The following is a 26,451-nucleotide window of genomic DNA, read 5'->3' as shown; positions in this document are numbered from 1 at the left end:
AAGCAGCTTCCATCTGAGGAGAAATTTTAAGGAGAGAGAGGAGATAGATATTCGGATGTTCCAGCGCTCTGGTAAGACAGCCAAGCAGGAGCATCCACAGATTGACAAAGCCAGAGTCCATAAAAGCATCAGACTGCATCTCTGCAGAATGAAACAACTGGCCAGGCCTAGGCAATAATAGAGTTTTTGGACCCTGATGGTATTACAGCATGCCTAATATCAGGTGTACATCCCTCTCTACCAGGCTTGGCTTCTACTCCTTCTGTGTTGCGCTAAGAGCTACAGCAAGGCTGTCTTCAAGGCCTCTCTTTTAAAGGAGGGGAAAGGAAGGAGAACTGAAAGCCATTCTCCTTCCCATTTGAAGCAGAACTGCAGGCAAGTTGAACTGCCACATAATCAGAGTGTGCACAAGACTCAGAAACATGTTGGTATTTGATAGCCTCATAGCAGTCTGGCCATCAGTGTTGTAAAAGATTTGAACGGTACAGAATTGGCAGTCAAAATTCAATACTCTCAAACTAAACTTACTTTACCTACACTGTTTGGGTGTTATCAGCGAAGTCCTTCTTCTCCTTCTCTCCCCTGACTCCTATGATTACTTCTGACAATACACATGTGGTCAGTAATGAACACAGGCTGATCAAAAAATAGTGTGATCAAGACACTTTTTCACAAAAGCATTTAATGAAGTTAGAAACTCTAAGCCTCTTTAGTAGCACCAATACACCCTCATTAGAACCCAAGGGCACCATTTACCTGGAGAGGTTAAGTCACACTTTTCTGTCTGCACCAGATTATATTTTTGCGAGATAGAATCATAAAATCCCTAAAGTTGCCTTGTTGCCCCAAGTGGACTAAGCAAGTACACTGAAAAGCTGGAAAGATAACTCGGACCTTCTTCATAAATACAATTTGTTGATCCTTGTTCTTATCAGCAAAAAAAAATCACGTACAGATCTTTAGGAAAAAAAAAAAGCTGTTGAGTTGGCTCTAAGCCTGCTGAAGTGGTACAGAGTTTGGTCTATGCATTATATATCAATTAAGAACTATATAATACAAATAAGACAACTACCTCAGTTATTCTTGAATCTTAAACAGTACATTCAACTCACTTGCAGATCAGAACACATTCAAAAAGCTGGGTACATGTTTAAATAAAGCCATAAACAATTAACTTGTTATGAAGAGAAATGAATAATATTTAAGTATATGATTTCATCAGCATGTAGTCAATTTTTCTTTAAGCAAAATGGCAAGAACTTGATATTAGATAAGCTATGACAACAGCTGAAATGATCCTATCAGAAGAAAAAATTACTACTTTACTCATTGACACACAACAGTAATAAACGATCTCTCTGACAGACACGATAAAAGATGCAAACATCACCCAAATCCTCAATCCTGATTCAACTAGGCTGACAGTTCCTCAGTTGATAGCTACTTAAATTCCCACTAATGCTTCATAATTCAAATTAGATGACCTTTTACACATCAGTGTCTTTAGAGGATGTGGCAGACTGACTGCTCATTAGCTGGTTGGACAATATTGAAGCTGTTCACTGCAATAGGTATAGATGATATTTTGCCATTATTAAATAGCCGGTGCATTTCAAGACAAAGTTTGTTTTGCAGTATTAAAGACAAATGCTTCAAAACTCCAGTGTGCTGTACTCCTACAAGCAGTTCTTTATGTCTTCAACTAATCCTTGTTTTTTTTTCTTTGAGCTCTCCACGACATGAACGTATGAATAATGTCATGGTGCTATACTCTATGCATCTCTAGCATCCTATTTCCTACTCATTTCTGGAAAGCCTGCAAACCTAGTGCATTAATTCCACATTCCAAAAGTTACCTGTGCAACTCTAAGAAACAGATATTGCTCAGTACCTTAAAAGTAGATTCCTGAATATACCCAGGCAGCAGTCCAGGTTTGAAATCAAGAATTGCAAGGCCAAGTGACCATGTAATAGGCAAGATTCTGCTCATAACTCACTTCACTGTCATACTATTTTATGATGTTATACTGGACTATAGTTTTAGACTGACTAACATATACATTATATATCAAGGAACAGAAAAAGTACTCCCAGTGTTTCACTGATGAAAAATTCTGCAGAACACCAGGTCCTCAGATCAGTTCACATAAGACTCTGAAACAAAGTGCAGCTATGTAGAGAGCTGGGATCGGCCTCCTGTGCTACTGGTTAGCAAAACAAATCCCTCCCAAACTCTGGAACACTGGGAAGTAGCACAGAGATTAAAAAAGCAGTGACTCGAGAATAAGGGGAGCGGGAAGGATGAGACAGCCCAGAAAGTACATGAGACACTGCTACTATTCATTAGCTTCTCAAAAAGCTTTCCCTAGGGGAAAAAAAAAGGAAGAAAAAAAAGAAAAAAAAAACACCAAAGAGATCCCAAGATATTCCTTCTTCCCAACACAAGCTTTAAAACAAACTGCTGGTTATGTTTGTCTCTCCATGTTAATTGTTTCTGAATAAACATGTTATTTATTGTTCCAGTTTGAATATATTTTATCCACCTAATAACCAGTCACATTTGGAGTTACCACAAATAGAGGACTTGGAACTCAAAAGGTAACTCATTATTATGCAGATGAAATATAGTTGGCTTGGAAGAATGATTAACACAGAAAAATATGTCCCTGTCTGAAATCAGCAAATTCAAAGCTGTTATTTACAAGACTTCCAATATTCGAATTGCATGACTTTTACCTAACAAGTACAGGTCAAAAGCAGTTAACTTTGGAGGAAGATTTGAGGGAAAAAAATTACCTATTGAGAAGATAAGAATTCTTAAGAAAAACCTTCATTTAACTCAAGTCTGAATAAACATTTCTTTGTTTAAAACAAAACAAACAAACAAAAAAAAAACCACCAAAAAACAAACAAACAAAAAAACCCAATATGAACATTGATAAAGTGCAATGAAAGACTGTGAATATAAATAAAAGCCAGTCACAAACACATACAAACTGCTATGTGTTGTACACCCAGGAATAAAGTGGAATTATTTGAAAGCAGCAGAAACGCGAGGAGGCCAAGCATATCAGCGTGAGGGCAAAAGGAACAGCGTGACACACCTCACTGCAGCATTTCTGGAAGCATCTCTCTTCCCCTTTCACTTCCCGTGACACTATCAGCAGATACTCTGACTGCTGGGCCCGGCCACAGCCATACTGGGAACCTATACTGACAAGCTGAAATAACCAATCAGAGCAAAACACAAAAAGAAACCTTTGTAAAGCTGCAGCACATACCATTATCCAAATCATACAAATAACAGATGAACTCAAATGTGTAGGCAATATTTACTTGTTCCTAGAACAGGCCACAGTTTTAGTTTTAACTTACTAAAAAGTAATGGAAGCGGTCGCAAAACCATCTGTAATTTCATGGGAATTTAAAAGAGTTACTGATCAAAAACCAGAAAACTCCTCGTATCATTGTGGTGTAACCAACTGTACCAAAAAAACAAAGCAAAGTTTGGTGTACTATGAAAATGAGAGCATTATTTTCCTGCCATTCATTCCAAATGCAGAAAGTAACATGGATGTCATACTGGAAGGTGCTATGTAAAGTGATATCCAGCCTGGGAATGAAAGGGCTTCATCTCGTTAGGAGCTGTTAAACGAAATACAGCTAAGGAAACATGTAAAGTCAACTAGAGAGGGGGAAAAAAAAGAGCTGAGCATTTCAAGTGGCTTCAGAAGAGTTGATTTACAGAACACCAAAGCAAAGAACTGTTGTGTAAAAAATTGTCTTGCTCTCATTAAAGTCAATACTGTGAACTGCCCTTGCAGCTTTCAAATGTCTGAAAATTCACAGGTTTGTAACAACCTCAGCAGAATTTCACAGTTCATTACAACAAATATTTTATCTTAATACATGGCAATTCCTAACCCATTTAATTCAAAGCGAAGAAAAGGGCACTTGAGAAAGATGATAGCTCTCAATTGAGGTGAGGAACTAGCCACTAACTGCCCATTCACAGTAAGCAGATCACCACTGATGAGAACATTCCTGACCATTAATCTATTTTTATCCTCTTCTGCTCTGTCAATACCTTTGAAGGCAGCAGATAAACGCTGTCTTTTTCATACAGTGAACCTACTGAGGATGGTGTTATGGTGACAGACTCGGGGTACATTAAATATTAAAATGTACATGACTGACATGCTGCTGCTGCCTAGAGCCTTTGTAAGCAGCAGTTCTGTACGGCCCAAAGTCTCTCATTATGCAGTAATGCCAAAGTGTTCGTTTTCCGATTGCCTGAAGATGTAATGATGGAAGCTAAAAATAATCTACAGGCTAACACATTAAAAACCACTGAAGTGGGGCAGCACAATTATTAGGGGTTGTTTTTGGAATTCAGCTGATATGTAATTGCAGATTTCTAGCACTGCTCATTTATGTTCTTTGAAAAGTGCATCGGTGCATCCTCATAAGTGCACCAAAAGTTTAACACTTTCCACTCCTATTTAGTTATCACGTCCAATTGTATTTTAAGAGGATTTTTTTAAACATTTATCAATCTCAACCACTAAAACACATTACATTGTGTGCAGAACACAAGGACTCTCAACCCTCAGGCATTTTTCCTTTGAAAAAGCTGATGATCTCTATTCCACCAATGATACCTAAGGAGTGTTGCAGGTGCCATCCCAAAGAGTATTTCTGAAGGAAGCTGAGCAATGGATATTTATTTAGAAAAAAAAATACAGAAATGTTACAGTGTGTTCAAATCTTAATAATATAACTGCTTGGACTATACAAAGCATTGCAATTATGTTCTAAGTGAAAGATGCCCACTAAAAGCAGGTCTGCAATAGAACCAAAGGAGAGAATGGCATGGTCTGAAGTAAGGAGAAACTGAATAGCAAGGGAACTACAACTACTGTGGCTGTTTGCCTCAAGCTACATGCCTGAGAGAGAGCAATGTAGGAAGAAAGCTGGATGAAACAAGGATGTAACGTTCAAGAAAACCACTGGAAATTTCTCAAAATGCAAATTCTAGAAGAAATTCTGTGATTCTGTGATTCTGTGAAATTACAATAGCTCTTTCTGCAGCTGCACTGCCAAAACAATAACATTTCAAAATACAATATTCCCAAAGAACATAGGATTTTAAGACAGCTAAAAGATACAGCAGCAATTGATTTGTTATAAGAATATCTATTTTTTTAGTGAAAGACAGTTTCCTGTGACAAAGAAGAATGTCTAAAAAACATTATCGATGCACTGGACAAAAACTATGGATTTAGTAAGAGCTTTTTTCACTGATTTAATACTGAGTTTCTGGCATGCCAAATGGATCTTCCAATACTTGAGCTGGAGAACTGAAGAAGAAGCTTTCTCTGTGCTGGTTTGGTTTATTTGATAATGGCTTTGTCTGTGACATAAGAGACTTGCACATTTTATAGAATACAAACAAAACATTCTTTTTATAGGTTTGTGCACTGCAGTCTTAAAATGATCTTTTGTTATGTTATTCAGGGGAGACTGCATGGGATAAAAAGTTTGTTTATTCCAATCTCTCCTACATTTGGCACCAGACATTGAAAAACATGGTGACTGAGCACCTGTGCATTACACCAGAGTCACTGTTCCAGCACAGTCTAGATATTCTGGTAGTTTAGGAATGTGAATGCTGAAGAGACCATCTGCTCAGTGTATTCACAGATATTATCAAAAGTAACAGAAAAATCTTTTCATTTTACACTGTATTCTTCAGTGTACACACAATATTACCTTTATGCAAAGCAAAGGAAGAAAACAAGTAGCTCCCACCTATCACAGCTGCAGAGATTTGAGTTGTTTATCAGCCCTTCATCTGAAGAACCACTGTTTGGATCTGACACACATTTATCCCCCACACCCATCTCTTCTACCAAGAACTCTTTATATCTGATCTACCATTTCTAGAAACTTTTTAATTCTTTTTTCGCTTTATTCACCATCCAAACGTTGCTGTGCAGACCCCAAAGAGTTACATTTCAAACATGATGTACATGTTTTTATTGAAAGTCAGATCCATTTCACCGTTGGAGAGCATTTCTTTTCTCTGACAAATAAGAATACAAACACAAAACTTCAATTTAACTGGGCATCTTTTTATCAATCCAATTCCTGATAATGAGTGCACTTAAAAAGATGCATATAACTGACTTTCTACTTCTCTGACACATAACTACATTTTCAGAAGACTCTGTAATTACATCCTATATATTTTTGTTACCTGTTCAAATTTCCAACCATCAGACATTGTGGAGACCATTTGAGTGAGTTCCTCTTCCTGGCACTGCAGCACCCTGTACACGTGTTTGACTGGCACCTTTAGAAAGAAACATAAGATGCTCAATACAGCATGGAATTCACTGTCTTTGTGAATTTTCTCCCTTATTCTTTATATTTAGAAAGCAACAGTTTTGAGTTTCGTTGAACTCTCATCTGTTCAGGATCACCTTGTAGCACATTTGGTGCTTCATGAATGCCTCAGGGACAGACAGTGCTCCATACCAGTTGTAATAGACCATAAATAGTTGAGCTTCCTCCACTGTTCCATGCGTAGCAAACCACATCATTTAAAATCAAGGCTGATATTCTGCTTATAAGGAATGTCTTATGTCTCATGCTCAAAAACATTTCTGCTTCCCTGGCAAACTTTACCCTACAGAACGATGAATAACTGGGACCACATCAGGTGAAACCATGTGGGAAATACTGGGAGATAAATTCAGGTATCCCATGGCCCAGCTTCAATAGAAGTTGGGCAATAATAAGTTTGTAATGTCTCCATGAAGACATCACTAAGGAAGGACAGAAAAGATCGTGAAAGAACAGTCAGAAACTTGAATATTTTCTTTACCCAATCATTTCAATGTCATATTCATTTTTATGAAGAAACTGATTTGGCAAGATCTTTACGAGTACAGAACACCACAAACACAGGAGATAACTTTACTACAAAAGATTAAGTTGAGAGCTAAATAACATCTGTACGTATGCTGCATAAGCATGCAGCTACAGCATAGTTAGACCATCTCACCATAGTCAAAGTATGTAAATATATATGAAAAAATTGAGATTTTTTTTTGAAATAACTATTTCCAAACATATTTTGATAATGAAATTCTACCACTACCAGACATTTTTTGAACAACTGGATGTTTTTTATTTTTTTAACAAATATCAAAACTTTTTTTAACAAAAATCAGAACCCTTTGGCTGTTGTAAATATACTGGTAGCTACTGAAGACTTAGAATATTATTCTTTGGGTACTGATGGCTCCAGTTTGGCCAATGAGGGGGACAGGCACCCAGTATCTTACTGGGAAAATGAACAGTTAAGGGGAAAAAAAAGAAACAGAACCACCCCATACTTGATACAGAACAAATAATGAAAAGCACACTGAAAAAATGGCCTCACCTGTGAGATTTTGCTGTCTCTTTCTCTTATTTTGTCCTTTACCAGTTTTATTAGTGATGTGATATTGTAGAATTCAGCCTCTTCCAGTACACCTAGAATGAGAACATTTTTTGAAAAGACTGTGCAACCAAGTGCTCTAGGTCAGAACCACCAACCAGCTCCTAACATCATCTTCTACACAGCTATGCAAAACAATTCATTTTGCCCTAGGATTGGTAAAAGAAGCAACTCTGACTTCCTTCGGGAGAATTCAGTTCTCAAAGTTGAGCTCATTCTGAAAAATTGTCCTAAAAACAAACTGAAGAAAACCAATGCCATTTCACATACAGAAACAAGAAGAGTACAAATCCATTCTACAGGAGTTTAAAGGGCCACTATAGCTCAGATCCTGCCTTGTGCTGGAATAGCAGAGAAAAATACAAATACTGCTATTGAAAAGCTCTATAACTACCAGTGTGCAAAAAACTGCTCTACCTGCCACTTGAGATCTTAGCCCTCAAACAACACCTTAAAGATTTTACTGTAGCAGCATATTACCAACTGCAACCACTCACACGTTAAAGTCTTATCTGTTCCCCACAGACTGTGTTTAACAGTGCAGGTTCAAGCTATAATTCAAATTACTTGAATTATAATAATATAATATGGTTAGATCCCATTTTTCTGCGATCAATTTCTTGAATATCTTATCAACACAGCTTTAGCACTAAAACAGTAATTCTCCCCTAGGGTAAAAGTGATATGAAGGCCAGGAAGGGACAAGCTGGGGGCAGAAACTACTTTTTGCCATGTCCCATCCATCTGAACATCCCCAGACTTCACATGTACTTTGCTTTATATCTTGTAACACTCGTTTGACAGGAGGTATTCATTTGCTTGAAGAAGACTAAAAACTATTTCACAGAGTCATACAGGAAAGATACACGATTATACGATAAGAGGCATCTCCCTTCTTAGCTGTGTTTCTGAGGCTGAGAGTTGTGACACCAGGAATCACTCAAAATGCTCCAACAACAGCATACTGTAACTGCACAACACCAATCAGCTTTGCAACAGATTGAAATGCTGCACTAACATTCATCATCTGCTTCTAAGTTATTTTTGTTGACTTTCAAAGCAGTAAAAATAACGACAAAGTGACAAGAGATCAAGAGATTTAGTAACATCCTACCTTCCTCAGCTAGGTCCTTGTTAATAACCAGCTTCCCATGTCTGAGATAGTTCAGCACTGGCCCAAAGTAGGTTGGGTCTCTGTCTATTAAATAGGCACCTGTTTCATCCTATATTGGAAACAAAGAAAGAAAGAAACAAGACAGCTAAAAAAGCACAATGATTTGAATGCCCAAGCAGGAATTGCAAGCTAATACTCAGCTTGGTGTCTGAACAGCAAGCAGGTATTCAGGCACAGCCACACCACTTCAAGCCAGGTTTGTTTTAGACATTAAATGAAATTCAGCAATGTAGTTGTAATTATATCTGATCAGTTATTCAACTCAATTTGTGTAACAGACATTTCTTTTGGCTGACCAATCGCCCCAACCCCTTGTTACCAATTAAAAAAACATCAGAGCATTGGTGCCGTGGGTGAACACTGAAAACTAAGGTTAAAAACAACACAGGAAGTAGTGTTTTGGTTGGAATCCTGAAGCCTCAGAACAAAGGCTACATTACAGTGAGGTTCAAATACCAGCTATCATTTTTCATCACCATTTTGATCTAAAATCTTTTTTTTCTGCCTTAGCTCAGAGGTACAAATACTCACAGGGTACTGAGAACTGCCATGTACCAAGTAAGTGTTGTATGTGCATCTTCTAAAAAACAAAAAAAAAGGTATGCTGAAAATGCAGCTCCTGCCTCCCTCATGCAGACAAAGGCATACAGCAACCTCCAACTGATGCTCAGCTTAGTGAATTGAACACTGGATTTTGTAGAGCGTTCAGGAACGTTTCCTGCACAGTTGATACCCTTGACCAAGAATCAAAGGAATAAAACTTGTATTTCCTTTATAATTCAGTCTGTGTGAACAGTTGTGAGCAATGCAGTATTGATATACATCAATGGCCAGATGTCTAAACTGAAGGAGCTTGATAACAGGATTGCTTAGCGGATATGCCGCCCCTTTCTGTCAACAGATCACTACAAATATTAGTCCTTTAGTACCTAATTTTTTCCTTCAATACATATATCTGATAAATGTTGATAAACATCTAAAGGGAGGTGGAAGGTAAAAGGATGAGTTCAGGCTCTTCTTGGTGGTGCACAGTGACAGTACAAGAAGCAGTGCCCTAAAATGTGAACACAGGAAGTTCCATACTAACATGCAGAAGAAGTTCTTTACGGTAAGGATGATGGAGCACTGGAACAGGCTGCCCAGAGGGGCTGGCAGTCTCCTTCTATGGAGATACCTGTGACCCAGCTGGATGCCTACCTGTGCAACCTGCTGTAGGGGACCTGCCTTAGCACGGCAGGATGACTTCTTGAGGTCCCTTCCAATCCCTGCAATTCAGTGATCTCCTACAAATATGTACTGTAGAGTTGAGATTGCACCCCTAAAAACTTTGTACAATTTATTATTATTGGTATTTTAGTAGATTGCAAGAAATATCACAGATTATCAGCACCAACAGTCACAGCTAAATTTGAACCATTTTCCTCCAAAACTATATTTGTTCCTCCTGAAAAAATCCTACCGACCCAAATCCTTGCATTTGGAAATTCATGCTGATACATAAAGGTTTGATGATTACACTGCAATACCTAAAACCTCTCTCTACTTAACATTTCTTAAAAGTCCTTTAATTGTCTCACTGGAAATGCATGTGGATTTATTTTCAGGCACACGGATTTCTTTTCTGGAAGGATGTACTTGTCTCATCAGGGTCAGCAGAAAGCTAGACCGCAGCCTGAGTTAAAATATAGATATTACAAACTAATTCCCCACTCCCCACAAGAAAGCACCGTTACTTGAGAGGAACTAAGTGAGGGTATGGTATAATTTAAATAAAATGATCTCTAACCCATTTAACATTGTTCCCAAGAATTGCATGAACACACAAATTGAATCGTTAGCAATCCGTGCCCGGCTCAGTACCTCCACTGAGGTCAAAACAAGGCTGATGACTTCTCAAATATTTTCCTGAATGGACACTGTCAGAAACCACAGGATCAAACTCTTGGCTCAACACTTTGAGCTCCAATGTGTTTATCTAAAACACTGACATCATGTACATACACCGAGCGAGCGGAATTTCTGCTAACAGCAGGAATATGCACAGAAACGCAATTACGTTTGGCACTGAGGCAGGACACAGAAACAGCTGCCTCCCTCACCCTCCTGTGGTATTTAGACCTTCATCTGGATGCCCTGCACATACCTCTTCTCCAACTACGTGACCTAAAACATTGAAAAACAGCTGACTGCCAGTACCAACCCAAACTCCATTAATATCACAACACACTCACCGAACTGACTAACCAGAAATACACTGGCAAAACAAAGTTCATCTTAACTATAACTTAGAATAATGACTATAATTAAGATGCTTTTCTTGCGCTGATTACTTAGTGCTGACAGCTAAGGATGTGCTGCCAAGAAGATTTTGATTAATATAAAACATCCAGTGCTTCCTTCCTTCCTTAACTGTCTATCTCAGTACTATTATACTTTGAGAAAGGTTTTAAAAATCAAGCATGAATACAGTTGCCAAAATCTTTTTAGGAAAGGTTGACAATCTTCTCGCTTAGGGAGAAGTTTAATGAATGATGAAACAGTTCATAAAAGATAAACTGGTATACTGGGAAGATGCTGAAATCAAATGCCAAGCTGTAAAACAATGCAAACATGAAGGAAGTTAAACAAGGATGAGAAGGTAAGCGAGACTGCTTGTTCATTTTTTCATATTCACCAATGAACCACAATTTAAACACTTCTGAAAACAAATCCTACTGCAAACACTGGACATGACCACTACCACCCATTCATTTGCTGAGATGAATCTCAAATAGTCTTAAATGCAATGACACTTACCTGGAGACATAAAGTGAGAGGAACAAAATATTCTTTCACCATATTCTTTCTTTCAACACCAGTTTTGCCATAGGGAACACCAAGATCAATCTTCCTTCTGCTGCAACCAGAAGCACACCCAGCAGCAGCCCACAGGCTGCCAAGCCTCGCTCAGCCTTAGAACCTGCAGGCAGTTGGAAGGCAAACACATTGCCTTTCCCAAATCCTTTTCAGTAATAATGAAGGAGGTGTTATGATGCATGCAGTTAAATAACAAATAAAAATGTTGGTGTGCAAGCCATGATAGAGGCAATCAGTCTCTAGGTACGCAGCTGGCACAGATGAAGTATAATCTACGGACTATTTCAGTTTTCCACTCTCATTTCTAGTAAACTGGTAGAGTCAACATGTAATCTCTCACTGTAGCAACATGGCTGATGTATGCCTTATGAGTTTAGGCAGAAGCACCTTGACTCTCATTTGTGAGTCTGCTTAAAGATCCATTCTCATCAGGGATGAGCATTTCTTACAGTCTCATCCTCTAAAGTTACTGAAGTCCCAGACAAATTCCCCATACAGCAGCCGCACTGCTAAAGCTGCATTTCTCACAGTTCCTTTACAGAGGGCTCTCAGTTTTGATTACTGCCTTGCCGGCTCATCACTTAGGCTTCTCCCAGCCCCACCTCTCCGTGTGTTCCCATCTGGAGGCAGAGACAAGTCTGTCCAGGATGGGTGGAACAGCCATCAGCCTACAGACAAGCCCACATTCACATTCTCCTACACTGATGTTTCTGAAGTTCAAAATGAGGGGTTTAAAGCCTCTGTGATCTTCCAGAAGAAAACACAACAGGATCAAACCCAGGGAATCCCGGGTCAGAGATCAGTTCCAGCGCTCCAAAGGTTAAGAGGACATTATTAGCTACACCATGAAGGAATTGCTGTTTTACAAGTGCAAAATTGCCCTGCATAGCTGTAGTTGTTCACAATCTTTAGCATATGAGTAAGAAAAATTATCACCTCACTATCAGACTACAACTGGGGACTATAAAAAGTAAAACCATGAGGAAAAAACACACCCATGGCAATTTGATTTCAATTGCTATAGATGTGGCAAAGGAGAAGAACCAGAGCCCAGGACAGTAACACAGATAACAACAAGGATTCTCTTGAAATATCTGTGCTCATTAGTTAAAAACATTTGACATCACACACTTAAATCAGAGAGAAAATCTGTAGGTCTGCTCTTGCATCAGGACAGTATGCCCACAAACAGGTGAGATGTCTGCAATATCCGTACTCATTCAAGGGGAAAAGTAAGGGAACTGCTCGAGGTATGGTTGTTGCTGAGAGGGCAAAGAATCTAAAGGCAGGTCTTGAACCAAATCCTTGGAAGACAGGCACTACTTGGTTAAGTAACCTTAGGGACTCCAAAGACTTCTGCACTCATCCATCATTGTGGATTTTGCAGAAAACAGATTCTGAATGGATGAAGTGAAAATCAATGACTACAGTGCAGATGTTCAAGACAACGGAGCACAAAACTGACAAATGCACTGAAAAGATTGCAGTGAATGCTTAATCATTAAATACGTAGCTTTATGTACATCCAACTGAAGACAACTGGGTTCAAAAGCCCAGAGAATGCAACTCTGAACAAGACAACTTTCTCTAAATACAAATTTACCCAAACTACTTTCCCTACACCTACATCCTGCACAATAATTTATTAAAGATGACTGTATCTGCCACAACTTCAACTAAACAAACCCACTAAGATTTAGTCTTAAATACAAGATGCGCTGAACGAGCTCTGCATGAAACAGGCTTAAGTTACGTTGGTATGGAAAGTGCACCTTAATGCCATGTTCTCGTCTTACACTTCAGTTCCACTGCAGGTCTGTCCCCATTTCACACCAAACAGCTGAAGGATTCATGTCTCATTGCCAGACCTGGAATATGCAAGCACTGTACAGACAGAAGGTTTAGATGACCATCTCCAAAAGCCTATTGAGATATCAGTGCTTTGGTGATAATGCTTGTGGAAGATGACTGATGGCACCAATTGATGAAATGAAGGAAGCCAAATGCCTTAAATGGAACTAAAGCAATCGATCTACAAATGCACCTATCATCTTTCTGAAGACATCAAGAGAATCCAAACAACCTTTCTTCTTCTTTCTTCTTCTTCTTCGTTTGTTTTTTTTTTTTTTTTTTGCAGTGGATCAACTGGAAAAGGTTACTGTAATTAAGGCACCTTAATTATTAAGTACACCTTATTTTTTATTTAAGAAACCTCAGAAGACAGCTTCCCCATCTCCCAAGTGAAAGCAGCTTCTGAGCCATCAGCAAGTCACCCACAGCTCCTCATTTACTGAGGTCAGTTTAAGCCAAACCTCCCAAAACTAAACAAAGAAAACACAAAACCACTCCTCACAATACCACGCTGGAAGGTATTTTCCTATGTCTAGCTCAGGAATGCTATTCAGAGTCTGCTCTGCATTTTCTCAAGCTTTTAAACATCCTCTGTTAGGTGTGACAAAATGAGGAGACCCACTACCAGAATAGAAGTTTTCATATCAAACAACTCTTTATTTTTAATCAGTTAGTTGTGTATGTGAGGGCTATAAGCTGTCCCCTTTTTCTCCACAAATACCCAGTCCTGGGAGTCAGTTCTTGCCATGATGCTCCCACATCTTGTCCAGCACTTCACATGAATGCTTTACACCCAAATACAGCACAGTCGGCAGTACTCTCCCTACTAAACATGAGTCCAAAGGAGCACACGGATGCTCACTATCACCCCATTCCCAGCCTGTTCTGCCCAAGGAACGCTTTATTTGACGAATTTCCAAAACTCAGAACACTACGCCTGGATAAGAAAGGTTATTTTTCCTCACTTACTGAATGACAGGTTCACAGAGTTTTCCTTTATACTAAAAGAGGGGTGGTTCAGGTTAGATGTGAGGAAGAAATCCTTCACCCAGAGCTGTGGGTGCCAGAGGATCCCAGAGGAGCCCGAGGCCACGGAGGAGCCGTGGGCAGCCCGTGGCAGGGCAGCCGTCACAGGGCAGGGCTGGGGCTGTGAGGTCCCCTCCAACCTAAGCTCTTCTACAAACAAACGGAACAATTTGAGGGAAAAAAAAAAGAAAAAAAAAGAAAAAAAAAGAAAAAAGCGATTTCGATCCAACTCTTGAAATCGTACTGGAGAACGATGACAGTGCAGAAACAGACCGACATCGCTCTGCAGGCAGACGCTCCATGGAAGCGCTACAGCTAAACCCGCTCAGCGTCGACACGTAAATGAACGTACGATCAACCGCTCCCCGTGCGACGTTCGTAAGGCAGCCGCGCCACTCGAGAACCCGCGGAGCTCACGAGCCATCGGCCCCGCCGCCCCGAGACTCAAAGTTCCTCGAAGCGCGCGGACCGGCCGCCCGCCGCCCTTTAGAGCTGCCCCCCGCCCGCCGCCGTTCCCGCAGCGCTCCCCGGCACGGCGCTGGGCCGCGACGGCCCCGACCGCCACGCGGAGCCCGGAGCGCCCGCGCTGCCGCGCCCTCACCTTGTCCGAGTCCAGGTCGGGGTCGGCCTGGCAGAGACGGAAGAGGAAGGACTTGGGGTCCCTGCAGAGCGTCTGCCGGGTGGTCAGGAAGCAGGTGCCCCCCACGTTCAGCCGCACCCACTTGCCGGGCACGGCGCCTGGGGGCGGCGCCGAGCTGCACCGGCGGCAGGGCCCGCCCGGGCCGAGGCCGCCGATCGGGGCGACCGAGAAATCGCAGTGGTTCTCCGCCGCCATCCTCACCGCCGGAAGAGTCCGCCCCGCCTACGGCTCGGCGGGCGCGCCTCCCCCGGAAGCGTCCACCTCGGCACGCTCCGCTTACCGCCCGGCCGCGAGGCGAGGCCCGCGCGCTCCCGCCCGCCGGCACGCGGCTCTTTCCCCCCACTCCTCCGCCCCACCGCGCCGTTCCGCACCGCCCGGCTCTTGGATCGCGGCGCCCCCCCACCGAGCGCCGCCGCCGGAGCGCCGCGCAGCCCCCGCCCCTTCCCGTGACGCGGCGCTGCGGAAGGAGCAGGCGGAGGCCGGGCCAGGACCCTACATGCCTTTATTACAGACTACCGAGCATAAGTGAAATCCATCATCCGGTCACTAGCTACACATCTACAGCACAGAGATCTGTCGAAAGGAGTATAAGCGGTTATTAAATTATGAGATATGATTAAATCATCGACCAATAGAAAATTTATATAATAAAGCCAGAAAAAAAGGTGTAAAATATAGTTTACAATAATTATTCACATTCCAGGCTGTACATCAATACATACAACACCATGGCCCCGAACATGAATTCAATCCAAATAATTCATATATTAGAATTTAAATAACACAGACTGAACTAGAGGCCAACAAAAGCCAGCAAATAACCTTAGAAGAATAAAAATACAAAAGTGTGTATCATATCATTGCATTATTTGCTTCTGTTCTCGTAAGTTCTTGGGGGACGGGGGATTGTTTTGTGCGAGTTCTTGGTTTTTTTTCCTTTATCTGTACATCACAGTTACAGCTACAAACCAGGTAGAGAATATTACACACAACTGACCGTCAACAACCTGAAGAACAGCTTAGTGTACAACTATCCAGACAGATTATGGTTCCTGGTTCCTATTCTTTTGTCAGATACAGTAATTACAAGTTCTGCCACAATTTAGAACTGCCACATCCAGTTAGTACATGGTCGTTGGGAGCTTTGTCAAATCACAGCCGCCTGCATTCCCTGCCATGCCAACAGGCAGACCGAGTCCTTGGGTGCTCATCACTTCTCCAATTATTTGCTGTCTGAAAGTAACTTAAAGAGGAAACATTTCTGACTTTATCCACCTTTAACTGAAAGCACGCCAATCTGGAACGGCGAGCTATTAGTTTGTAAACTCACTCATCAACTCACAGACAATTTGCGTCACGAAGCTCTGCAGGAGCGCTTCCTTCCACTTCGTTAATGTTTGCATAAAGCATTACAGGCATTCAGCAAAACTTCAGATATAAATATCACACCTATTCACATAACTCCATATAGCAGAAAGGATCAGAATCCACACACCATATCTTTAGGCAACTACCACCACACAAGCCACCTCCTCAACAGAGTGCTAAAATCAATTTTTTTGGGGCCAAAATGGTATCAAGCACATTAAAGCAAGCACCTTGTCCTGAGGAAGCAGATTAGAATCATCACACCTTTGATTCAGCCTACAGAGCTTCTCCTCCCCCCCAGGATTAACTATAGCAGATACTTCACAAATAAATCGGACTGGAAAAAATAAGCAGACCACAGTCCTACCTGATACTGATGTGTTCAGCATTAGCACTTAGCAAATTAAATATTAATAACTGACATCAGCCTGTTCACAATGCCTCAACGTCACACGTGAAGCAAGTCTTCCATAGTATAAATCCTTTCCAAAACCAGACGTTAAGGCAATGGGAACAAAGCCATGTCTTAGTTTATCACAGCAACGCCAAACTTTGTGCGGTTGGGCCGGGAGCTGGATAGAATTATGGAACTCAGGAATCCTTCCCAGAAGTAGTACTTCAGCTTTAAGCTCCACCCAACAGAAAAGAGGCTATGAACACATCCCTGAAGTTCAAATCCCAAGCAAAACAAATTAAAACATTATTAACCAGTAGCTTCATAAATGGTCGTTATTCAAAATGCAAAACTAGGTTTTCTGTAGGTTTGTAAGAAGGATTCTGAAGCCTTCAAGTGTCCAGCAACCCATCTCTGTACTCTGAAAGACCTTGGATAAAGAGCAGAGAAATCACCTGGCTTATCTGCAGCTCTGGCCAATCTCCCTCGCACCTTTCATTCTGTGAACTCCCATGAAACACAAGAGCCATCCTTGAGACAAGATTTGAAACTGCCCTGCTTCAGTATACATATCTAAAACAGGAACTGGCCCTTCATTGTATGCAGCACATTCCAGCACATATGCAAGTGAACAAACTGGTAAAGCATACTTCAATCTCCATGGTTGCTTTTATCTTTCAAAACTATAGGTTTCACTTAAAAGCAGAGGCTGAGAAATACTTGATTTGGAACACTGAAGTTCTAAGGGTAGAGATAGACGCCCAGGAGAGGCGCAGTTTCCTAATGACAATGCTGTCCATCAGGGACACAAAAATGCAGACAGCCATCTTATAGCCTAATTTTGCAGCTTAGTGATAACAGTATTTCTTTGGCTGAAAGGTTTTGGTAGGCGGGAATGAGGGATACTGATAGAGGATTTTCAAGCTATGAAAAAGATAAGTTTTTAAACAGCGAAATGACTGCATGCCTGATCAGTACAGAACACTTGTTGAAGCATTCCCACATTTCCAGCTAGTCATTTAAAGTAAAAAGGCCAAGGGCAACCCCAATCTAGCTCTTACTGAAGCTATGGATTTTGCTTAATTAGCAGAATAACTTTGCCAGACTTTTTGTATGAGCTTCATCACAAAGAACAGAAGTGACACAATAAAGCTCCATCACTGCCAGACTCGCTTGCTTGAAGTCTACATCTGTATGCTTAAACCCAAAGCTTTAGGGCTGTCTCGAGTGGACCCAGGGCATAGCTGGAATTTGACAGCTGCAGAATGACTGCACGACTAAATTCACAACAGCATCTTGCTTAAGATAGCTAATAAAGGATTAATCACAGGCACAGATGGAAAGTATACTGTGCCATTCAAATTTCAGCAGCAAGGAGCGTGCTTTATGAGGCAAAATTCCTTACGATGCAAATGGAACAGTTCTGTTTTTCTCATCACAGCCATTTCTGCAGGACACCTTTGCTTCCTCGCTGCCATGCACTGTAAGCTACTGATTTCCTTCTGTCACACACACATACACGGTGGGCTAACAGAAGACAAGGATATATCTCCTCCAAAGGAAAAGGGCACTGCACTCTCTCCTTGGAAAGGCTGAAGATGCTGGAAGAACTGAACTGTCACCTAATTCAACCATGTAACATCATTTTTTGGTTGGCTTTTTTCTTTTCTTTCCTCAAAAAGGATGAATAATCTCTCTTAACAGAAAACCTCTCAATTAGGTATTTTCTGAGTCTGATAAGCCGCTGCTTTTAAAACATTCCTTTCAGAACACTATAGCACATTTGTCTTTTTAACATTGCAGTGGAATATTTATTTGATAGAAGGAAACACATCATAGAGACCTCAATATGCACAAAGATGGGATGTGTAGACGGTGAATAAATAGGTGTGATGTTTATACCACTTTCAAAACAAGGAAGGAATGCCTTTGTTCAGCCCTATCATCCCTCTGCAAGGTTCAGGAACGCAGACGCTGGAAATACCATTAGGGAAGTTGTTTTTAGCATATTAAGTCTTTGTAACACTACAGGAAATGTTTGACCACAAAGAAGCCTTTTACTGAAAAGGATAAAAGGAGATTGATATAAAAACCCCATTTTATAGATATGCCTCAAGTACCATATGTTTTTTCCCCGTTGCATCAACATTGTTATTTTTAAACCAGATTACAGTATGGATCTAATTTCTGGAAAACAACTGAGCAAAATAAAAGTTTTTAAAAGGTCTTAAATATTTGGCCAAAGACTGAAAATAGGACTGTTTGTACACTTCATTATGCAATGAAACAAACAAAAATCAAATCAATTGTACAAAGCTTTCACACTTTCTTCTCTATCCAGGTAAATAGGTTGGCCCCACTAAAATGCACAAAACATGCACACCCTGCAAAGAAAGCTTCTAGCCCTCATCTCCCGGAAAGGAGAAAAACTACTTACTACTTCAATAGTAATGTTGTTTTTTTCCTCCATACTAACTATTTAATTTTTTAGTTAGTATTAGTTAAAAGCATGCTGCTAAGTTTGTCTCTTGATTAAACACACGATTCATATTAAAATTTAAACTGAACGTTTAAAACTTTATATGCTTCAGAAGCCAACATTTCAATTTTAGAAAAAATTTCAGTGCCATGTTCAGCATTTTATTCTCACAATCTCTATCATTGGAGCCCATCTGCCAGATACATACATCTGATTCATTCACATAATTATTTAAGTACCACGTAAATCCTGCAACCAGAACTATATTAGGAATTACACAAGGGTGCAACTGACCTGGCTACAAAATGTCATACACCAGTAAGCTCAGGGACTGTGAGGAAAGGAAAAGGGGGAGAAAAAAAAGTGGTGCTTAGGAGAGGCATATAAAAGCTCCCTGATGAAATACAGATCAATGATAATGTGAAAGTCACAGAAAACTCCAGCCCCATAAAACGCAAGGCTGGTACATGATTCAGGGTGTGTGTGCGTGTGGATTGGTTTTAACTCATCTTAAGTGTAGCTGGTAATGCAATGTCTATCCACTAGTCTGCTGCAGAAATTGAGTTGAAGTGCACAAAAGCAAGATCTTCACTGCAATGATACGCATGTGGAAGCCTCAACAGAAGCACAAAGAGCGAGCAAAGCGACCCTGAATTCCATTCGGTTTTTGCCTTTTTTTTTTTTTTCCTTTTTTCTTTTTTAAAAACATTTCAGACATATGCTTCCCCTTGAGATGGTAATAGATGGGTTGGAAAGATTCCTCTGATCAGCTGCACATCAAGTTCTAGCAGCAAGAAGAGAAACTGGGAGATTTTGGATGAGCTTTACTATTTAGCAGCATTCTGGTGGTATCTGTGCCGCCACACTTCTTGTATCTTTTTGCACCATTTATGAGCATTCCCACTCGGGTCCATCAGGTAGTACGTCCTGTTTGGCTATAAATGAACAACACTTTAGTGAGCATTCCAAGCACAGTTAAACCAAAAAGCAGTAATTCATTCCGCACCTATCAATGAAATCATTATTCAGAATCAGTCTGCAACCTTCCCAAAAACTTAAATTCAAATACAATTATATCACATTATATAGCCCTGAATAATTGTAGACCTGTCATCTCAGAATTAAGCAAGCAGTCATATCAACTGTCAATATACTGTTGGCCTATTCCTTCCAAACCACTCTAAATAAGCCATGATGGTTTTCAAAAGTCCTTGAGAACTTCCTTCAAATACAAAAATAATTTAAATTTTACCTAATCTGGAATTAAACAAACTTATTTTTGTGGGAAGATGCTTCTCAGGTTCCTTTTGTGTGTGGAAGATGGGTTTTTGTTTTAGTTTTTAAGCTATGGCTAGTAATTAATGTTAACAAGTAATCTCTGCAGTCAACATCTGTGTTTAAGAATTACTCGTGTATCTCCACAAAATATTTCATCACTAACAAACTGCACTAACGTTACTGGGCATTTATTGTAACTTAGAAAGAAATTCAAGTAACTTACTGTGTGAACAAAAAATGTCTTAAAATTCTTGGCTTCTGGCCGCAACTCCAAAGACCAGGGGATTTCTCCTTTTAGAACTTTGTTGACAGGATCCACGTAATACAAGTGGGGCCCTTCTGTGAGGAGCAATTGGCGCCGACGTGCAAACAATCCCTAGCAGGAAAAGCAGCAGCACAAAAAAGCATTAATAGAAAAAATAAATTTATAGATCTCTGAATTTGACAGAACAGATAACATTAAAACAGGTCCATAACATGCTTGAATTTGCAAGAGTTTTGATTTGTTTCATTAGTGCTTTACCTAGTTGACTTTATTCTTTCTCATGGAGGCTACAGTGCATTAATACTACAAGGTGAAACACAAGTGCTATTTTGAGAAAGCATTTTCATGTTCTGTTAGAACTCCATAAATCTAGCTGTACAGAATGAAGCAGAGTTTCTTTATCAGAGATCCTGGCACACAACTCCAGCAGGGACTTTCCTGACAAAATCAGAAACAAACAGGGAAGAACTTACCTGAAAGACAACCTCCATTCCTGGAAAGCTGACACAGGCTACCAATGTTCCTTTGTACCATGTTTAAGTTAACACTTACAGTAGTTCTAATGCCACCTTTATCTCTCTCAGGATATATAGAAACTATCCAGGTCCAGGAAATAACACAGCCAAGAACAATGAGCTTGTATTTTTATCTTCTGCATTCACAGGCAGATATGCATTAAGACAATTTTGTAATGGACTGTATCTGACTGGTAGGAGGGGGTAGAACGAAAATTCACTGCAGTCTCAATGTGAAAGCATCAACAGCACATTTACTTTTAGCATTTTGCAAAAACTGAAAGGACACCACAAAAAGAGAAAATATTACATTTTAAAAAATAAACAAAATGATTTGACAAGGTTAAACAAGTAAACAGGTTCTAAAACAGATTCCTCATCTTTGTTGTGAACGTGCAAGAATGTGACAACTGATTCCTGTTATGGGGATTACGAAAAAGCTCTTACCTTCCTTTTGTCCACGGGGCCCATTTTTAGGATTAAGTTATTTTCTACAAACTGATGCCTTAAAAAGAATTAAAAAAAAAAAAAAAAAACCACTTACTCCAGAAGTAGTTTTTTCACAGAAACAGCTTTAATTATCGTTGCTACTATTATTACTAAGCAATTTCCCATTTCCCTCTCACAAGTGCTTTCCCTCCAAAAAGTCCCAAACAATTTCACTAGATGAACGTTGGCCTCTTCCTCATTTCACACCAAAAAGCTTTAATCTGGCATTAAAAAGTCATAAATGAGAAAATCTTATCAAGAGAGAAGAGAAATGCTAATGAGTACATTGTCTAGACAAGTTTTGGTTAGCTCAACAGGAAAGTACCATTACAAAATGTTATGCAAGTGGTAAGAAAGTAGAAATTTCTTCTAGCTATAGGACTCTGTAGAGGAAGAACTTTTTTGTATTGGTGTAGTGTTATTTCTATCTATTCTAAACTCACAACTTGAGAAACTAAGCTACTACTTTAAAAATAGAAATTAAGAAAAAAAAACTAGTGACATACTTTGCTTAAGGATGATGAACACTGATTTGTATTATGATAATTTTTCTTGATTGCTCACTGCAGTGCAACAAATGAGCTACATTCACACTTCTTACCAAGGATTTCCACCAGCTTGTTTTGCCAGAAGTAATCTCTTCTCATCTTCAGAAAACTGTAAGTCCAACTCAAAGGAATTATTGTCAAGATCATGAATATACTGTTCAATGTTGCCTCCTGATGTCTGTGGGGTACTTGTCTCTGGGACAGACAGTGAATGTGAAGAAGCAGAACCAGAAACTTGCATACAACCAAACTGACTGAGGAGATTGTCATACTGAAGAAAGAAAAGTGGGGAAAAAAAATTAAGAGTTGTGTACTGAAAAATTAGAGCTGCTTTTAAATTGAACACATTTTGGTTTTTGGGAAAAAAGGCAGCCTACTCTGTACAGAGTAACAGGCACATCTTCGCCACCCCCCAAAAATCCACAACACCTCAACACCAGAAGAGTATAGTTGGTCAAAAGTAATCAAAGACTTTCACCCCTCCACCCCCTCCAAACATTCATTCATCAGAAAAAAAAAAAATGTTGGCTATTTCAAATTCTGGCCAGCAACTGTTTGCTTTAATGAAAGCCTAGATAGCATCAGACTTGAATATATAGGTAGATATAGATGAACATACATTTCCATAACAGTCTTCATCATCCTCTGACATGGCAGGTAAGTACGCTGTAAGTTTCGGGGGTGTTTGAAGATGTAAGTTCTCCCACACGATGGATTCAAAGAAAGGGTGAGCCTTAAGAGGTCCATATCCTCCCATTTCTTCACAGCCTAATCTTTTGGTAGCATCTAGAACCTGAATAAATTACAGTGAAGTTAGCAGGCATAAAATAACGACAAGAAAGAGGCAAACATCATTCACATTTGCATAGCAACATATGAAAGCTTAAAATTAGTTGGTCTTACTGCCCTAGGCATACACGCATATGGAATATAAAGAGACTGCTTACAGTAAGATGTTTTGTCAGCACATCTTGTTAGCACAATTTTGCAATAAATCAGCTCACATAGCTAGCTAAATGATCACGTATTTAGGCCCCACAGAACTTTTTTTTTTTTTTTTTTAAGCTCTGTTTCTTCATAGAGATGGAATAAAACCAAGCAAACACACTGAGTATGTCTGATGGAGCATGGTTCATTGAAGTACAGGACACCACATTCTAATATATAACACATCTAAATATATAACATCATATTCTGGTGATGCAGAATAGCTCGAGAAGCCTGTAGCTGGTGCCAAACACCAACCTCTCAAGCATCCAAAACCAGCACAGTTCTCAGGATGTTGATGCATCCTGGAACTTACCAGTGAGGCAATGGCTTGGTCAAAAAAACTAGCTTGGACACAGGAACACACAGTAGTTGCCCTCACCATCAGTTACAAACAGCATAGCATTTTCTCCCTAATACTCTACACAATCTAATTTCAAGAGGCTTCCATCACACAAAATGTTCTCTGCATATTCAGTGCAGTGTCACTGCAGTATCTCAGTGATGAGACAACCATTTTTTCTTCCTCTGTCAAATATTCATGTGCAGAGTAAATCTTTGGTTGATTCTAAGACATTCATTAGCTGCTCTAAAATGCAGGGTAAATTGATGCACTTTTTTAGGAATATATGTTTCTACCAGCTTGTGTAGCTTGTGGTAGCCATGGTGATGAGACGGTTGGACTAGATGATCTTATAGGTCGTTTCCAACCTTGTAATTCTATGATTCTACCATGTATAGAATGCTGCTTTCAATTAAATGATACATTATGCAACTCACAATTAACTTGGGTACTATACAAACAAGTGTTTGAATCTTAAGTTGTGCTATGCATAGTTTGTAGAATCATTTGTTTCCACTTGACGGAGAGACATTGCCTTGCCCATACTTTGTAATTCAGACACAAAATACAAGTAATGGAGGTTGACTTTCAAAACATTCTCACACACATCTAATAATGCCCAGTTGTTCTTACTTGACAGCTTGCAACAGAATACATAGAACCATTAGGAAAACAGAACTGCATACTAAGCTGAATGATTCTAATGTAATCAAATCATTTAACAGCAACAAATATTTACCAATAGCTTTTCTACAAGGTCTTTTGCCTTGGGAAAAAATTTTTCTGGAAAGTCATATTCCAATTTTATTATCTTCTGGAATATCAGATACTCATTTCTGCAAAAGAAGAAAATATTTAGCTAGTTACTGGTTCTCCATGATTATTCTACCTTAACAATGCATGATCTGAACAAATATTACATGTGAGGGAAGTGTTAGAAGTTCCTATAAATCCCTCTCCTTACGTACCTTAGAATCAGTACTACAAGTATCTATGCTTCTGTAAGCATGAGATACTTGAAAAACAACAGAAATGTCATATGGCTCAATATGGGGGAGGTGCAGGATGCTTCCTCACGGAGGCATAGTTAACTTACAGTATAAACTACATTTGAAATCCTAGGATAAATTAAAGAATCTCTAAGGAACTAATCAATTTACCATCTTCATGATCTCAAAAAGGAAATAATCTACATTACATCAGTTAAAGCAGACATGATATCAACACTAGAAGTGCACCACGGAAAGTGGCACTTCAGAGTTGCTGATAAAGTTAAATATATTGACTTGATGTTGGCATTATGATTTACATAAGGAAGTAGTTTAAGGTCTCTTACCCAGCTCTGAATGGAGGCAATCCAGCTACAAGCTGATATATTATACAACCCAGAGCCCAGAGGTCAGAGCTTTGAAAGAAAGGAGAAACAAACATATAGCATGTTTTTTCTGCAAGTCTGTAAACCATGATTAAAAATCCTTAAGCTACTGCTACTTAAAAAGATAGTATGAACATGTCCAACAAGCCTCTTCAGCACGATTCCCACACTACTTTCACTTAACTTCTTGACAGGAGTAACCATCTCACAACAACTGACTACGAGCACAGGCACAAGACGGCTGCATCCTCAAGTGACATAATTAACAGGTATATAGAACAAAAAGGACGATTTAACCTCTACTGCAATTCCAAGACACATCCAACTTAATGCAGTACATGCTCCTCCAGATTAGAAATTCTTTCCTCTAAGTATCTCATGGGGGAAAAAAAACCACCACCAAAATATATGTTTTTAACCAGAAGCTTTCTTTCAGACAAACAAAAATGCAGACAATATGGCGCATGGGAGAAGAAAAGTCTTAAGCTTCAATATGCCTGAAAGCATATTTTAAAACTTACTTTACCTCAAAGGTAAACTATATAGAGAATTGATAAGACCTATAAATCCTCATGGAAGACTAGAAGAATACTAACCAAGGCTCAGAACTACTGAAAACCTTAAACACAGCTTCACAAAATACTGGAAGTTAATTCAAATACAAGTCCAAGACACCTAAATAGCCTTTCCCTCAGTGACATAACATGGCATTCTGTATCTTTCACAGGAATCACCATGCTAGAGCCATCTTATATGAGAAAAGAATGAAAGAATGACTTTGCATAATAAAGATATTGACAGAGAAAAGAAATTCAACTTCTCATTTCTCACTCCCTTCTCCTGACAACATCAAAGCCTGTAGGACTCAGATAAGATAAAATGAAAAAGCCAGCACTCAGATGAGAAGTAATACTTTCTGGAAAAAAAAAAAATTTCAAACTTCAACCATCTTCCTTCTTTGAAATACTAAGCTACACTTCCCATCCATCTCCCACTGGATGGCATACTGACAGAGTAAGCAAGGTTCTAAAATACAGTACAGTCCTCACCTTTTACAAGCAGATTTTTCTGTCAGCAGTTCTGGAGAAACATACTGTGCTGTCCCTACAAATGAATTTGCCCGTGCTATAAAGAAAATTGAAATAGTTAAGCAGAAGCATACTTGTGGAAAAACCAAATCCCTCCCACTCCATCCATAAAAAATTCAAAGGTAAACTAATGAAAACTATGCAATGCTTCAAGAAAAAAAAAAATACAAGGAAATTTCCTCTCTCTACCCAAGCAGAAAACCTGGAGGAAGACAATTCACTTTATCTCAGTGATATCTTCTTGGTTCAAGAAGCTAGACATTTATGG

At 39.6% G+C, this 26,451-nt stretch overlaps 2 protein-coding genes across 3 annotated transcripts in view; both read right to left on the bottom strand.

Annotated features, from left to right (window-relative positions):
- KCTD5 (potassium channel tetramerization domain containing 5) overlaps nucleotides 1–15,249 on the bottom strand; it is a 30,128-nt gene extending 14,879 nt beyond the window's left edge. The window contains exons 1-5 of the mRNA XM_042864460.1: nucleotides 15,016–15,249; nucleotides 8,622–8,730; nucleotides 7,451–7,542; nucleotides 6,260–6,355; nucleotides 3,105–3,221 (exon numbers count right to left, since the gene is read on the bottom strand). Coding sequence (XP_042720394.1) covers nucleotides 3,105–3,221; nucleotides 6,260–6,355; nucleotides 7,451–7,542; nucleotides 8,622–8,730; nucleotides 15,016–15,249 — 648 coding nt within the window. The remainder of the gene's footprint in view (nucleotides 1–3,104; nucleotides 3,222–6,259; nucleotides 6,356–7,450; nucleotides 7,543–8,621; nucleotides 8,731–15,015) is intronic.
- Nucleotides 15,250–15,539: 290 nt separating this feature from the next.
- The window catches only part of PDPK1 (3-phosphoinositide dependent protein kinase 1), a 30,378-nt gene continuing 19,466 nt past the window's right edge, over nucleotides 15,540–26,451 (bottom strand). For both annotated transcript variants that reach the window (XM_042864127.1, XM_042864128.1), the window contains 8 exons: nucleotides 26,145–26,220; nucleotides 25,057–25,125; nucleotides 24,460–24,556; nucleotides 23,010–23,183; nucleotides 22,444–22,661; nucleotides 21,801–21,858; nucleotides 20,797–20,949; nucleotides 15,540–20,230 (listed from right to left, as the gene is read on the bottom strand). In XM_042864127.1, coding sequence (XP_042720061.1) covers nucleotides 20,123–20,230; nucleotides 20,797–20,949; nucleotides 21,801–21,858; nucleotides 22,444–22,661; nucleotides 23,010–23,183; nucleotides 24,460–24,556; nucleotides 25,057–25,125; nucleotides 26,145–26,220 — 953 coding nt within the window. In that variant the 3' untranslated portion in view covers nucleotides 15,540–20,122. The remainder of the gene's footprint in view (nucleotides 20,231–20,796; nucleotides 20,950–21,800; nucleotides 21,859–22,443; nucleotides 22,662–23,009; nucleotides 23,184–24,459; nucleotides 24,557–25,056; nucleotides 25,126–26,144; nucleotides 26,221–26,451) is intronic.

This window comes from Lagopus leucura, unplaced genomic scaffold (assembly GCF_019238085.1).
Source record: "Lagopus leucura isolate 7727_CA_CO unplaced genomic scaffold, USGS_WTPT01 Super-Scaffold_760, whole genome shotgun sequence".
Lineage (NCBI taxonomy): Eukaryota > Metazoa > Chordata > Aves > Galliformes > Phasianidae > Lagopus > Lagopus leucura.
The sequence above is the reverse complement of the archived record's forward strand: the minus strand, read 5'-3'. Positions and strand labels throughout refer to the sequence as shown.